Source organism: Semicossyphus pulcher, unplaced genomic scaffold (genome assembly GCF_022749685.1).
Source record: "Semicossyphus pulcher isolate SPU_LCO1_2020_fin unplaced genomic scaffold, fSemPul1.0.p SCAF_20, whole genome shotgun sequence".
NCBI lineage: Eukaryota > Metazoa > Chordata > Actinopteri > Labriformes > Labridae > Semicossyphus > Semicossyphus pulcher.
In genome coordinates this window covers 22,027,211-22,042,425 of record NW_027211694.1, presented here as the reverse complement: position 1 = coordinate 22,042,425, position 15,215 = coordinate 22,027,211, and the positions used below count along the sequence as shown (strand labels likewise).

Sequence of the window (15,215 nt, the reverse complement as noted above, 5' to 3'; positions counted from 1 at the left end):
TCAGCAGGGCTTTTCTGGGGGTTTGGACTGTAAGTGTGTGTGTGTGTGAAGAGTGTGTGTGTATGTGTGTGTGCCTCTGATAGGAGAGGAGGTGGACCGCTTTTGGTGGACTGGCAGCGGCCGGGAGAGAGAGAGGGAGAGAGCAGGAGCAGAGAGAGGAGCCCTCTGATTGGCTTGTTTGTGCCGGTAGAGGAGAGAGAGAGTATGTGTGCGTTTAATGACGGAGCAGCACAGCCACGACGGAGATACTCGGGGGTTCACGACACTGAAAACTCGCACAATATTGTATATTTGCAGATATCTGACATGCCGATATTTTCGAACTCATTGGACGTTGATACCGATATATGCATGTACATTTTGCTCTTAATTACAGGGATCATCAAGTCCGTCCTGTAGTAAAATTAAAATATTATTTTGCCTACTTTTATTGTGATTGTCACTGGACACAAATTAAAAAACCTAATTTAACTTTTAACATAAAATCTTCTTAAAAACGTTTTTACAGGGACAATACCGCCACCTACTGTATCGGAGAGTGAATGGCTCATTAAACATTTGCGTTGTGCGAGCATGATTGAAGCTCATCTTATGGGCACTGATGTATATTTGGGGAGGAGGCTGTTATCAGTTAACACAGGGGTCTCCAACAGGTAGCTCATGAGCTACTGTTAGCTCACGGCCGAGAGGTTCACAGACTCTGCACAAAAAATCTGACGACAATAAATGCACTCTGAAAGCCTCTTCTCACTTCAATTCAATCAAAGACACAGATGCCCCGCCCCCTCAGATACAGAATAATAGGATAGGCGGATCAGCTGTCAATAAAACACGGTGATGATCCTGGCAAGTTCATCAGCATCTGAACCTAACCAGTCACAGCAATGTCGGAGCAACCTGCATCAACAGGTCGGGTCAGTTACGCTGTACGCTAGTTAAAGTGAGGAGTTCGGTGTTAGCCTGTTTAGCAGATTGATGATGGACAGTGAAGGTGGCCACGCCGAGAAAAAGCAGGAAACATACTGTTTCCATGGCGAGTGGGAAAGCAAGGTTTCATTCACCAATGTGAAAGACGAGTGAGTGTGTCTCATCTGTGGTACCAACGGTTCAGTCCACAAAAGAATCAACAGGGGGCGCCACCAGCAGTTACAGCGATGTGATGCAAGCAGCTCTTGGCCACTTTTTTTCAAAGTAGCTCTCAGATGACAAAAGGAGACCGCTGCTTTAATACCGCTGACATGCAGATAAAACCCTTATAAACACGATAAAAGCATTATGACAAATTGAAATAAAATGAAATTTAAATCTCAAAAAAATAATTACATAAACACTAAAAACACTTATTTGCAGTGGTGGGGATAATTAATGGTGTATAAAATAAAACTAGGTTTATTAACTTTTGCCCTTTTCTTGTTCAATACTCAATATTTGACCTCTTATGTCCGAAGCCAACAGTTTGTGAGCTGTTAAGGCCATCAAGGAAGCACTGCGGGCTCACACAACATCAGTCAGTGAACGTTCGTTCCTCTTCAGTATAAATGAACACTTTCTCCATCAGTACAGGCTGTACAAGTTTAAGGAGGTTCGAAGGATTAAGATATACTGACACCTTGTGGTCAGTGAGAATAAAGTCAAACTCAAATGACGAGTGCAGAGCAGTCAGATAAATAAAATACATAAATCAGAGGAGGAAGTTATTTATTTATTTTCTGCTTTTGGAGAAAAAAAAGTTGAAACGTCAGAAAATGTTCCTCCTCTGATTTATTCTTTAGCTTACACCTGGCTCTAACATCGAACGTAATCATAGTGCAATTAGGGAGCTAGCGGATAATCATTTCTTTATTGATTATATAATCATTTTAAAAACCCTGAGGCCTATAATTATTCCACTAATTATACTTATTCTTATCACATATTATTTGTTATTATTTCAATATACATGTCAATATAAAAAGAGAGACAAGAGAATGAAACATTGCAGCTATTTCTTTGTCTAGGCCACTGTCTCTTTGTCCGTTTTGTTAGACTCCTGCACATCCAGACATGATATAGTTGTGTTATTTACAATAAAAGTAATCCATTTCTCCCAATTTTTGTCCGATTAGTCTCTTGGAACAACATCAGTTTGACAATATATTCCTTACAGCATCAAATAACTGTTTAACTTTACCACCCACTCGGACTGACACACAAACTGGGGGAGAAAAGTAGGCCTGTTCAAGCATTCAAGCAAAGTTAGTAGGCTCCATATGCACTGCTTTTCCCAAATGTTATTGCGCTAATTTCTAACCTATATGTGTGTAAAGTTAGTCTATTTGTGGCCTTTTTACGTTTTAAAATACTGCATAAGAACAGAACAATCATTTAATAAATTCTAGGAGTGTTTTCAGCAGAGTTACAGACACTTACTGCACTATTTAAACTGCATATATAGAAGCAAAATCGGTAAAAGGAGACAAACAGCGCCATCTGCTGGAGAAGTTAATTCAACGCGATAGCAGCCCTGCCACGCCCACTTCAATACATTCTGCTTTATATCCAATCACAGAGAGGAGTCAGGGTGATGCCTTGAAGAGCTCGATAGATGTTAGTTTTGTCAGCGTCGTGTTAATTAATGCCTAATTTACTCTTCCAGGTGCCACCAAATAGCTTGTATTTAATATTAAAAACATTACGAACAGCACTGTGGCTCTTTTGTGTGTGTCTGTAGACGTAGCTTTCAGGTAATGGAGCTACGGTTACTAGTCTACTGGAGCATAGCGGGTTTAAAGATAAAATAAAACACGAGTACGTTACATTTTTCACAATTTCAGCTAAAATCTCTTGACTGGGATTCCTCAGTATCCATGCGGAGTTCCTCACAAGGAAATCCAGCATCAATACGTACATACATCGAAATGGAGGGGAAACACGAGACCATAGTTGGAGTTAACGGACATTACGCGATGTAAGTGAATGCAGCACGAGACCTCACCAACTGTCATGGCGTCTCCCTTGAAGGGGGTTTGGTACTGGAGAAAGTAGCCGCTGTCATTTATCCGTTTTCTCCTGTGTACAGAGCAGTTAATCCGGATTGAAGAGGCGTTTCGGAGCGGGTAGTTACCATGGGGACTGTCCATGCTAAGGTAAAGTTAATTTCTACCTGAGAGCTGGCCTTTGTGTGGATTACTGACCATGACCTCCCTGTCTAACGTCAGTCAGTGCTGCAGACCCACGAGCGTTTGGACTCGATGTACTGTTACACAAAGATAGATAAAGACGAACAATGAAGAAAACTGAGAGGCGAGATTGAGTTTAAACTTGCAAACTGTGTGTTTTCAAATTATGTAACTCTGCCATCCGTCTAATTAAAAGCCCGCAATGCTGCCAATATAGGCAAGGCGGCATTTTTAAATTTAGAGATAACCGTATTTTCTACCACAAACCTTATTCTAGTAATTGTGGTGACATTGTAGTAGACCTGTGGTGCTTTTTAAACTGTATTTAAATTTCGAGAAGCCATTTTATTAGCTAAATACAGTGTAACAATTAAAAAATACATCACTCTTCTTTTTATAATTTATAAGTTTACATATTTACCTCTATTACCACCTTTATTTAACAAAATAACCCCTAAGTTATTATGTCTCCTCTCCAAATATAAACATCCGTATTTATTTTATATTCACAGACCTAACGTGTGCTGTCCGAAGTGACTCACCGTGTAACGTGAGGAGACTTTCACTGGTCGGAGGATATCAGACACTCCTCTCTTAAAGCCCCACCCTTTGACTGTTCTGCCCTTTCTCTTCCATGACGGCTGCCCTTTAAAGTGGCCATGTATACTTTATTTATAATGTCATTGTTATTGACTGTGGTAGATGCCACCTAATCATACGTCTACGGTGGCCCTGAGAGCTCAATGCACAAAGTACAATTAAAGAAAAGCCAAGGAAATTAAGAAAACATCTTCATAAATTTGAACAGATTTAACAACGAAATACAAAAGAACAAAATAGAGTCCAAACTCAGAAGTTGACTGTACTCCTCTTAACGCCACAGGAGGATTTATCACAGGGCTGTTGTGCTTCTTTGCATATTATTGCACAGGGCAGACGGTGTTATTTACAGCGTTGTTCTTATCACTGGTGCAGAGTCTGGATCCTCTCCCGATGCATGGCCGGGACCTGGGCGTAAACCCTGATGACCTGGTGGAGACACCGGAGCTGGAGCACGAGGCCAAGCAGGAGATCCTCGAAAACAAGGATGTGAGTCGTCGTATTTGGTATTTTAAAAACAGTAGTTCGTTATTGTTGAAGTAAAGGAGTTCAATATCTTTCTGGTGATCAGGCCACAGCTGTTTCTCTTGATGTAAAACACTCTTTTTCAGTTTAAGATGACTTTTTGTTACGTTCCTCGCCTCACAATTTAACCTGCAGTATGCTCTGCTGTACGACCATCATCACCTGCTGGGAGTTCCTCGGCAGCCGCCTCCTCTTGCCCCTCTTCTCTGCTGGAATCAGACTGATGCTTCTCATCTTAAGTTAATCTTATCACTGCTGCAGCATAAAAATGGCATAATAAACAATAGAGAGAGATACATGTCCTTTATTGATCCCAAACTGGAAATAAAAACACCTACTGAATTTCAAATAATAAATGTTTAATCTTAAAACATTTTGCAGGTTTTTTTATTTGATTGTTTTCCCTCTTGACCTCTGACATTGCATGGAGGACCCATCCATCCATCCATCCATCTATTGTCTTCCGCTTATCCGGGGTCAGGTCGCAGTGGCAGCAGACATAGCAAGTTGACCCAGGCGTCCCTCTCCTTCGCAACATTTTCCTCTGGGTCTACCCCAGGCTCCTCTCCTAGTTGGACATGCCCAGAAAACCTCCACAGGGAGGCACTCAGGAAGCATCCTAATGAGATGAACAAGCCACCACAACTTGCTCCTTTCATTGTGAAGGAGTAGCAGCTCTACTCCGAGCTCCCTCTGGATGTCAGCGCTCCTTACCCTCTCTCTGAGGCTGAGCCCAGACACCCTGAGGAGGAAACTCATTTTGGCTGCTTTTATCTGCGACCTCATTGTTTCGGTCACTACCCAAAGCTCGTGAGCACAGCTGAGCGCTGGAACGTAGTTTGACTGGTAAATGGAAAGCTTTGCCTTCAGGCTCAGCTCCCTCTTCAACACGACGGTCCAGTACAACGCTCGCATTCCTGCTGATGCTGCACCGACCTGTCTGTCAATCTCACGATCCATTTTACCCTCACTCATGAACTCATTTTACTTGCTGTCACAGTCAAGGAAAACCTTACACTTGGACAAAATCAGCAGCGACCTGAGGAAAACAAAGGCAGTTAAATCCTAACTTCCCTGTATGTGATGTGAAAGTAACCTGTGTTGTATGTCTTTGTTTCCAGGTGGTCGTCCAACATGTCAACATCCAGGGTCTCGGGAGAACTAAAGAGGATCTGCTCGGCTACGAGATCTCTGATGTTTTCCAGGCTAAAAACCTCATTGACGTATGTTTTTATGACCGTCTGCACATTAATGCATGCAGCAATCTGAACCGATCAATCTACGGTTCAGAAAAATGTTTGTTTTATGTCGAAGAGTCGGGACAGAGCTGTGTTTCTGTGTTGGTCACAGGTGATGAAGAAAGCCCACGTTGCCAGACAGAAGCTGCTCCGCCTGGGGATCTTCAAAGACGTGGAGGTTCTTATCGATACGTCTGAAGGTATCTGCTTTTAAAGGAGAGCTACAACATGAAATGATTACTCTCTGTTATAATGGCTGAGCTTAATGTGCTGAAACATTCCTTCTCCTCAGGTAAGGACGCTCTGCCAAACGGCCTGGATGTGACTTTTGAGGTGACGGAGGTCAAGAGGCTGACAGGAAGCTACAACACCATGGTCGGCAACAATGAAGGAAGCATGGTGAGAGAACAACACATATATAATTCATGTTTGGCATATTTTCCACTGTGTTAGGATGGAGCATAAGTGCAGAGGAGAGTTTTTACTGATTGTTAAGTAGATGCTTCAGCCCTTACGCCCTTATGGCTGCACAGTTATCCTTAGAGACAAAAGCACAGATCAAAACAGACTCTCCGTCCACCACGAGTTCTTGTTTTGAGTCATGAGTTTCAAGTGTTCGTAAACAATCCCTGCAAAGACAGAACACAGGGAGATGCTACATTAAAACAGAAACACCTTTACTTTGCCACCAGACTCCACTGACAAAAACAGTAAATGTTCACTGACTTAATCTGTTACGTGTCCAACAGGTACTTGGTTTGAAGTTGCCAAACATGTTGGGTCGAGCAGAGAAACTCACCTTCCAGTTCTCCTACGGGACCAAGGAGACGTCGTACGGTCTGTCCTTCTTCAAGCCCCAGCCCGGACACTTTGAACGCAAGTAGGTCGGAGACACTGCTCGTGAACGCACCACCTCTCTCACTGACGATGGCAGGTAGCTGCTGCAGTCCAAACTTTCTCAAGAATAGTAGACGGAGGAAAAGCCACCTGTCTCTCTTGATCTCTTCTCTTTTGATCTTGAAGGACCTTGTTGTTTTTAAAGTTCTGCCGATGGTGCGTTCAAGACAGCACAGACATTCTAACTACACAGAGGAAATGCATTGCTTTTAGGACAGCTGTCACTGATATCTTGCATGCTAGCATTAGCTTGTACGCACAATGAGCAGTTTTTGAGTGGTGTTTCTTCTGTTGCAGCCTCACCCTCAACATGTACAAAGTCACCGGTCAGTTCCCTTGGAGCTCCCTAAAAGAGACGGACAGAGGCCTGTCTGCAGAACTAAATGTGAGAGGATATCTGCGTGTGTGTGAGAGAGAGAGAAAGCGAGTGAAGGAAGTTTTAGATAGATAATGTAAAGCTCTGGTTCTCCCTGCTCTCTCCTGCTGCAGTTTCCTCTGGGGGTGACCAACCACACGTTGAAGTGGGAGGGTGTGTGGAGGGAGCTTGGCTGCCTGGCTCGCAGCGCCTCTTTTGCCGTGCGAGAGGAGAGCGGACACTCGCTGAAATCTGCCCTCTCGGTACAGCCTAGAGCACCTGTCCATCTCCTCTGAAAACACAATTTTTCTGTTCCATATTTTGCTTTCATGTATATAATTTAGAACAATACTCCCGCTCAATTCAGATTCTTTTTTGTTCCTTTGCAGCACACTGTGTCAGTCGATTCAAGAAATTCTGCCATTTTCCCCAGCAGAGGTGCCTTACTGCGGATCAACCAGGTGACTGTGCACACAAGTGTCCTTTTATATGCATCGCTGAACAAAAATATTTTACATTAAGGAATTTACCAATTTGATAACTTGTTTCAAGACCATTTGTTGGTATCAGAATCATGTAGCAACACACAGTCTCCCTTTGTCTCCCCATGTGTCGAATCATTTGTTTTTTTAAAAGGAGATTTAAGTGCTGAAGATGAAAATAAACGACCTGCTTGCAGGAAAAGAGAACAAAAGTTAGGGCCCTTAAAAAAGTCTCTCAGACTTTCAGGGTCTGTTTTATCACATACCAAAGAAAGTAGATATCAAATCCTAAATTCCTCCCAGCTCACTGACATTTAAAAAGTCAACACAGTTCACTGTTCAAACATTCACAATGAGCTAGTAAGCGTCATTATTTTTTCTCTTGTATTCGCCCTGTTCTGCACAGTATGGCAGTAAGCTGTTACTGAGGTGTGCGATTGTTCCTGCAGGAACTTGCCGGGTACACAGGAGGAGACGCCAGCTTCCTGAAGGAGGATTTCGAGCTGCAGATGAACAGACGGCTCTTCTGGGACTCGGTAAGACAGAAATAAGTCACTTCAAACCCGTTTAACATGATTCACCTCTAAAAGCTGCAGGCAAGATTTTAGTTAGTTGTTTCTGTGAATCGTTTGTGTGTAAACATCGTGTGAACTGGGCCGGTGGGCATTTGTTGTAATGCTTGCAGCTCTGCAAACAAGCAGCAGTAGAATGATCTGCATTTGCTCATACTGGCTGCGGTGCACTTGTACGGTCAGTTGCAATAAAGAACCACCAGAGGGCGATAACGCAGCACTACTTTATATGAAGAGAAACAGACTTCATTGATGTTTACTGCTTCTTTCTGCGTATGAAGAGAGCATTTCATGTCCTCTCAGGTCCTGTCTGCTTCTCTGTGGGGCGGGATGCTTTATCCCATCGGAGGACAGCCGTCCTGCATCGCTGACAGGTACGTCTGATTGATCCCTCATCTGGCTCTGACAGAGAGTCAGATACTGGCTGTAGTAGGAGAACTTTTAGGCTTGTTTTAGACAAACTTAAAAGCTAAACATCCCGTTGAAAATCTCTGTCCAGGTTCTACCTTGGAGGTCCCACCAGTGTTCGAGGGTTTGGGATGTACAGCATTGGGCCACAGAGTGAAGGTAAGAACTGTTCAACCATAGAAAACCCAAACTAAAGCAGAATATCATAATTCCCAGAATATGCTAAAAAAAATGCTGGGTGCGTCATTAAAGGGCCAGTTCAGCGATTTTCAACCTCAGTCCTATCGCGCTATAATGGGGAGCTAACGCCATTATGGTAGGAACAAATGCAATTTCACTCTGTACCTTTGGAGGGCGCTATCCGCTTCTCCAATGGAAAACAGGGGAGCTCGCTAAACTACACTTCCTCAATCTAGCACGCCTCCGATGTCATGTCTCGCTCAAAATCGACAGGTTTGAAATGTCGACTGCAGACCTGAAGATTTTTTAGACGATCCACCGGAATATTCTTGTTGTATTTCAGGTTCTGTCCCGCTCTGAGCCGTTGCCTGCAGCGCCCCTCCTTTCAGAGGGAGGGCAGCAATGCACGCTGGGTGTTGTAGGAATGTATAATTGGCAAAACCACAAACTGTTTGAAATTGGTGCCATAGCTGTGGAGAAAGTCGTACAAATATTATTGCTTCTGTTGATTACACAGAACACCACCTTCAACTGACAGAGGCTTTTTGTCAGGGGCGGACTGCTCCTTTAATAAAAGTACAAACAGTTGTGTTACATGAGGACACCGAGAAGCATTGTTCTTTTAACCACTTGCAAGTGTAGGAGCCTAAATGCAGTTTGTTTATTTATTTCGTGTGAAATAATTCAAGTGAATCTGTGAAACAGGAATTTACATGGTTAATTCATTTCAAAGAATTTGGAAGGAATATTTACATTATGTGCAGTTTTACAGATTGATGTAGTTACAGTTTATATTCACCGTAACTCAGTAAGTTAAGTGCTGAAGTTAGACTTTTGTTGCTTCCTGGTAACTGCCCCTTTAAGTGGCTTTGATCTGGCGAGAGAAGGGAGTCTGGGGATAATACGGCAGCAGTCAGACAAGCAGAGAGTGGACCTCTCTCTCTCTCTCTCTCTCTCTCTCTCTCTCTCTCTCTCTCTTTGGATAACTTTTGAAAGGGACAATTATTTTGTAGCACTTCTCTATTTTGTCTAAGTAAACAGTAAAACTTTTTACTGAGTGGTCTTGTGGATTTTGGGTGTGAAATATGAACGAGGGAATCGTTAGATCGTCGAGCTCAGGCGTCAGTGGAAACCTGCAGCGTGTATTCTACATGCTTAAAAAAACTTTTATGTTTTAGTTACTCTGAATTCTTTGGGTCCAAATGTCACAGGTTTGCCTCATGCATCAAACTATAAACTTCACTTCTATCTGCATGCACTTCACTCATTCATTCACTCATTCATCCTGCTGCAACCATAACTTGGAACTTCAATTGACCCAACTTAGTAGGTAGGTGACGTGTGTGTGTTGAGTAAGTACATTGAAATCAAGCCCCTCCCTCTAGGCATTCATTAGGATTAATTACAGGACTGTACATGACACCATAGTTAATTTATTATCTATGTGTATCATTAGTGTAATCTAAGACAAAAGAGACAAAAAGAGAACATTTAATCGAAGCCTTAAAATTGCATAAACATGGACATCATGGTAACATAGTGATTAAGACCTCTGTCTGCCCTTGTTTCCTGTCTGTATCCCCGCTGTAAACTTCTTAGAAAAGCCAGTAGTACATAACTAAACACAAGTACAGATGTAGCCGTGCTGTGAGTATCAGAAGAACCAGTAGACGTAGGTAATGTATCACCTCTCTCTCTCTGTGTGTTTCAGGGGACTATCTGGGTGGCGAGGCGTACTGGGCAGGTGGTCTTCACCTCTACACTCCACTCCCCTTCAGACCAGGCAAAGGAGGCTTCGGAGACCTTTTCAGAACGCACTTCTTCCTCAACGCGGGAAACCTCTGCAACCTCAACTACGGTGGGTTGACTGAGAACAGAACGATGTGCGTTAAATACCTGCTGAGCCATCAGATGGAGAAGATGAAAACACTTTGTAATTTCTGTTTCGTTAAGTATGCCACGTTTTACCCCTCACATCAAATGATCTCGCCCTGTGCAGGTGACGGCCCCCGGGCTCACCTTCAGAAGCTGGCTGAGTGCATTCGCTGGTCGTACGGAGCGGGTATCGTGCTGCGGCTCGGAAACATCGCCCGACTGGAGCTCAACTACTGTGTGCCCATGGGAGTTCAGAGTGGAGACAGGTACACTTGCAGAAATAACAGCACTGAGGTGCACTCACACAACTACCACTGACTTAAACACTAGCCCCTTGAATAGCTTTTGATTTGTCAGGCTGCTGGGAAAGTGAGACTTTCATTGGCCCAATACTTCTGATAACTGTTTGAGGTTCGCAGCTCGGGGCTACATTAGCTGCTACTAGCCCCAAACACCTGTATATGCAACTAAATAGGTAATAATCAGGTTGCATTGTGGGTAATGTAGGCACAAAGTTTTGATAAGGAAGATGCTATCTTTGTTTCAGCTGCATTGATTTTAAAACTGTCCATCATGAGTCTGACAGTGGCTGCTTCTCAGGTCTCTTATTTGATATTTCCTTGCTCCTCGATCCTCGCTCGAACCGGAAGTAGTTCCGGAGCCGTCTCAAAGCTCTTATCGCTGCTCCGAGGAGCGAGGAGGGAATTCTGAGGAGCGATAAGCGAGGATACACGAGAGCAGCCTCCACGGAAGTCTTTTACTGGCCGACACGCCCCCTTATTAGATATCAGTTACTGATTGGACGCTGCAGCTGATCGGACTCATGTGAAACTTCAGAGAGGAAGAAGCGGACCTTAAAACAGACTTTACAGGCGCCTAGAAACCGGCTTTAAACAACGTCGGTATTTGGAGTCGGTATCTGAAAACCTGTGAACGTTTAGAACGAAATATTGATCATAACTTGTCATAAAATAAATAAAATGCAGTGAATAACTGCGGATTTGATTTGTTATCTGAGTCACCATCTAAGTAAATATAAGTTATTGTCAGAAAATCAAAAGCAGCAAAAACAGATTAATTTCTATTAAATTTAATTTAAAAAAATACCTCTAGTCATGATCAGTTATTTCCCCGGTTATATTCTATCACGGATGAATGAATGAATTCAGAGGGAGCAGGAGAGTCTCTCTCTGTGTCAGCAGGAGACACTTTTTACAAATAATATAAAGACACAGTGTTGGTCAGAATTGTCCGTATGGCTCTGCAGCAGGAACACAGACTGCAGCCTGTTCTTCATGTGCAGGTGTTTGTTACACACGTAACAGCGTACAGAGGGAGAACACTGTTACTGTGTGTTTCATTAGAATACAGAGCACATGTGTGCGGACACGAACAGCTGTTAAAGCTGACTGACAGCTGGTCCAGCGGTGATCAGCTGACGGCGTCATCACAAACGGACGTCGCTGCACGTGGCGCTTCAGAGGAAAGAACATTCCCTCATTTCCTCTCTCCTCGCCTGGTTTCCTCGCGTCTCTTTATGCAAGTGAAGGATGCATGGATGCAATTTAAGAGACATGGGAAGCAGTCAGGGTTGTAGGAGTGTGCTGTTAAATCTGTTCTTTTACCTGAGAATGCTACAAACAGCTCTTTGTGTGACATGTCACACAGTAACGTTCTTCTCTCTTCTTCTCTCCTCTCGTAGGATATGTGACGGCGTCCAGTTCGGAGCAGGAATCCGCTTCCTGTGACCTCATCACTCCAGCCGAGGACGTGATGTGAAAAGGGAGAACGTCTTGTTGTTTGTCACCTGTAACTTGTTGTAGAGTGTGTCACACTAGCATGGGTCCTACAGTGTGTCCTGGTAAAAGGTGCCTGAGCCCCTGAAAACCCTCTTTGATTTGCACCAGTTAGGGCTTTTGAACGACACAGTGCCAGTGCTGGGTCGTAAAATTAGTGGAGCTTTTTACGGTGTGAACTGAGCAGCCTTTCACTGATACGATTGTTGAAACTAGATATAAGACTTCTTAAGCAGCAAACACAAGACATTAAAACTGGAAACACACGACCATGATGCATCTTCAAACAGCATATCAGCGCTCATTCTGTCCAACACATTTCTGAATTAAGGTTTTTCTTTCGAGCCTCTCTCTTGGGTTGGATATCTCCAGCACTGGCACCTCCTCTGTGGAAAAGTCATCGACTAGTGATTTCACCCACGTAGTAAATTATTTTCCAGAATGTTTCAGAGATTTTGGTTTCCAGTTTGCCTTTTAGGACTGCTTCTCATCCAGGAGCATCGTGTTTTTGTTTGACACTTTTCAACACTACGCACTCTGACCTGAAGTTGAGCTGCACCGTGTAATTTAATCATTGAAGCAGCCGGAGCCACGGAGAGATAAACAAGCACTTTTTAGTCATAATCGCGCTCTTAGAAGGATTCAAAGGCAGATTGTTCAAACGTTGTTGTGTGATGTAAAAATCAGCAGGTAGATCTCTCAGGCCAGCAGAGGTGTTAGGTGGGAACATCCCACGTCCCCCCCCCCCCGAGCAACATCCACCACCAGTGCTCTTACCGTTAGTCTTCTTTTTCATGTTGTTGAAACTATTCACAAATAAATCACAGCTGCTCCCCTGGCTTCTCTCTGGATGCTTTGTGGTCTCTTAAATGCACATTCATCAGTTATTATAGTTCTTCATGTTTTGCACTGTCTCATATTTCTTTGTGCTTCATGTTTACAGCTCAAAAGTGCGGTATTTTTAAAGCTGACCGATATAATGGGACCGGTATGGGTAGTATATCACAGATATATCACTGTAATGTTCAGTGTTCAGATTTAGAAATAATGTAATTACATATTTTGTCCAGCAGAGTGCACTCACGTCCACTTCCACCTCATGAACTTTCCCCAGGAACTAGGAACTTTGTCCTGTGTGGGATCAGGTATTAAATAGTCTTTTTATTTGACCCCAAGAAAGGTCGCTGCTCCTGCTTTCCAAAAGTACAGGGACTTTGGGGATTTGACTTGTAGCCCTGCACGACCTTTGCTTCTTTAAGTCTAGCAGCATTCGAACAACCTCTGTAAACCTGTGTAAAACAGGTGTTGCTTTTTCCCACTTCAGCAGACAATTTCCTCAGGGACATTTGAGCCCCTTTCACACACGCACTGCACTCCTGAAAATGTCCTGACAGTATCCAAGTGTGCTGCATGTGTGAACGCAAACAGCTCAATTTTTAACCTTGACTTTATGCAGACTTCGGGAACAAGAAGTCAGGAACATTCACGTTTATATCATCAGAAGAACGACGCATAACAGGAGGATGAAAAACATCCGAGGTTGAAGAAGAAGAAGGATCATTTACAAGATGACAACAGCAAACTTGTCTGCAGGCTGGAGAGATGAAGCGATTCAGGAGCTTCTACCTGTGAGGGCCGACACCGGAACGGCAAGGTACTCAGTCGTGTATGACCAAATGACTATTACGTCATGTCCTGCCTCATGAGACCCCGCTCCCTCTGTGAGGGACGTGTGAGAGGGCAACTCCGGAAAAAGGCCAGGGGCAGGCTGTCTTGAAGTTTTCTGAAAATTGTCAGGAGTGTGTGAAAGGGGCTTTGGAAAAATTCAGTGTGTTTCCATCACAGGGACCAGGGTGTAGATAAGGTATTTTACCTCCCAAAGGTCCCTGCTCTGGGACACTTCTGATTGGTGGAGTGCAGGTGTGGCTTTTTCACACTTCAACTAATTTGCCTAATATTTTTATATCTTTAGAACTCGGTGGAAACGCAGACAACAAAGAGGTTTAAAACCTTTTAGCCCCTTGAAATGAAATGGATATCGGACACCGAGGTCATCTGATTTTTCCCTTAGGTATCGATAGAAGTCTCAAAAATCCTGTATCAGTTCTGCTCAAGTGTCTTTAAATGATTAATTTTAGGGCTGACCTTGATTTGCCTCATGACATTTTGGACCACGTCACATCTGCTATAAAAGTTGAGAACATTTGATTTACGAACAGTTTTATGACCTTACAAAGGACATCCAGTAAGGGGAGTAAAGGCGACTGTACTTACCAGGTAGTTATCTAGCCGGAAAGAGTCAGTAATAAGGCCAAGTGCCCTTTCCTTTCTAGATGTAATAGGTGTGTGTGTGTGTGTGCTTGTTCCTGCCCTGTCTCCCGTTTGAACCTTTGCTCTGCAGGAACCTGTGCGGGGCAGTTGAGTGTGGATGGTGCTGGATGTGTGTTTGGTCGGATCTTGTTTTGTGTGGGAGTCTGAGCAGGTGCACAGCAGCTGAATGCTGCTCAGAGCTGGAGCAATGACAGAGGAGTAATACTGCTATTTCATTTAACTTTATCCTCGGAAAAATGTGTGTGCAGAGGGACACTGTGTTCAAACCTATTTTCAGTCTGATCCCTGAGAACAATTCCACCTTAGAGCTTTAGAATTGCAATATAATGCAATTCTAATACAATATAATCTATCTATAATAAACAGAACTGGTTTAGTTTTGTGTAAAAGCTGTAATTTAGCATTATATTTAATCCCAAGACAACCTTTAATTTAAAGGGATGGCCTTTTTACACAGCGGACGTTTTGACTTGTAACAGGAGGAAAAGCACAGACTGCGTTAATAACTTTAACAATGGTTCTGTTGTATTCAGGTGCCTGAGAAAGCCATGACAGGCAGTCAGCATGCACACAACCAGGACCACAGAACTGAAGCAGCTAAACGGAATGCAGCCATCATTAATGCTACTATAAACACCTGCTTCTCCTCCTGCTAAAAAGTCTTCTGTGAATAAGGACTACTGGATACATAAAGTCTGTGCTAAATTTCGGAGCTGTACAGTTTGTGCAGGACATTACCGATGCAGTGTTCAGATGTTTCCAGTGCGATGCAATATTTTCAAATATGAAATAACTGTA

At 43.3% G+C, this 15,215-nt stretch overlaps 1 protein-coding gene across 1 annotated transcript; it reads left to right on the top strand.

Moving 5' to 3' along the window:
* The first annotated feature begins 2,991 nt into the window (after positions 1-2,991).
* Positions 2,992-12,935, top strand: samm50l (sorting and assembly machinery component 50 homolog, like). The gene is made up of 15 exons (XM_069671012.1): positions 2,992-3,125; positions 4,134-4,247; positions 5,405-5,506; positions 5,634-5,721; positions 5,814-5,920; positions 6,271-6,401; positions 6,716-6,803; positions 6,908-7,036; positions 7,163-7,234; positions 7,705-7,791; positions 8,131-8,201; positions 8,327-8,394; positions 10,127-10,273; positions 10,415-10,556; positions 11,993-12,935. Exons 1-15 carry the CDS (start codon positions 3,105-3,107, stop codon positions 12,036-12,038), a joined length of 1,413 nt encoding a protein of 470 aa, XP_069527113.1. The 5' UTR covers positions 2,992-3,104; the 3' UTR covers positions 12,039-12,935.
* Positions 12,936-15,215: the final 2,280 nt, after the last annotated feature.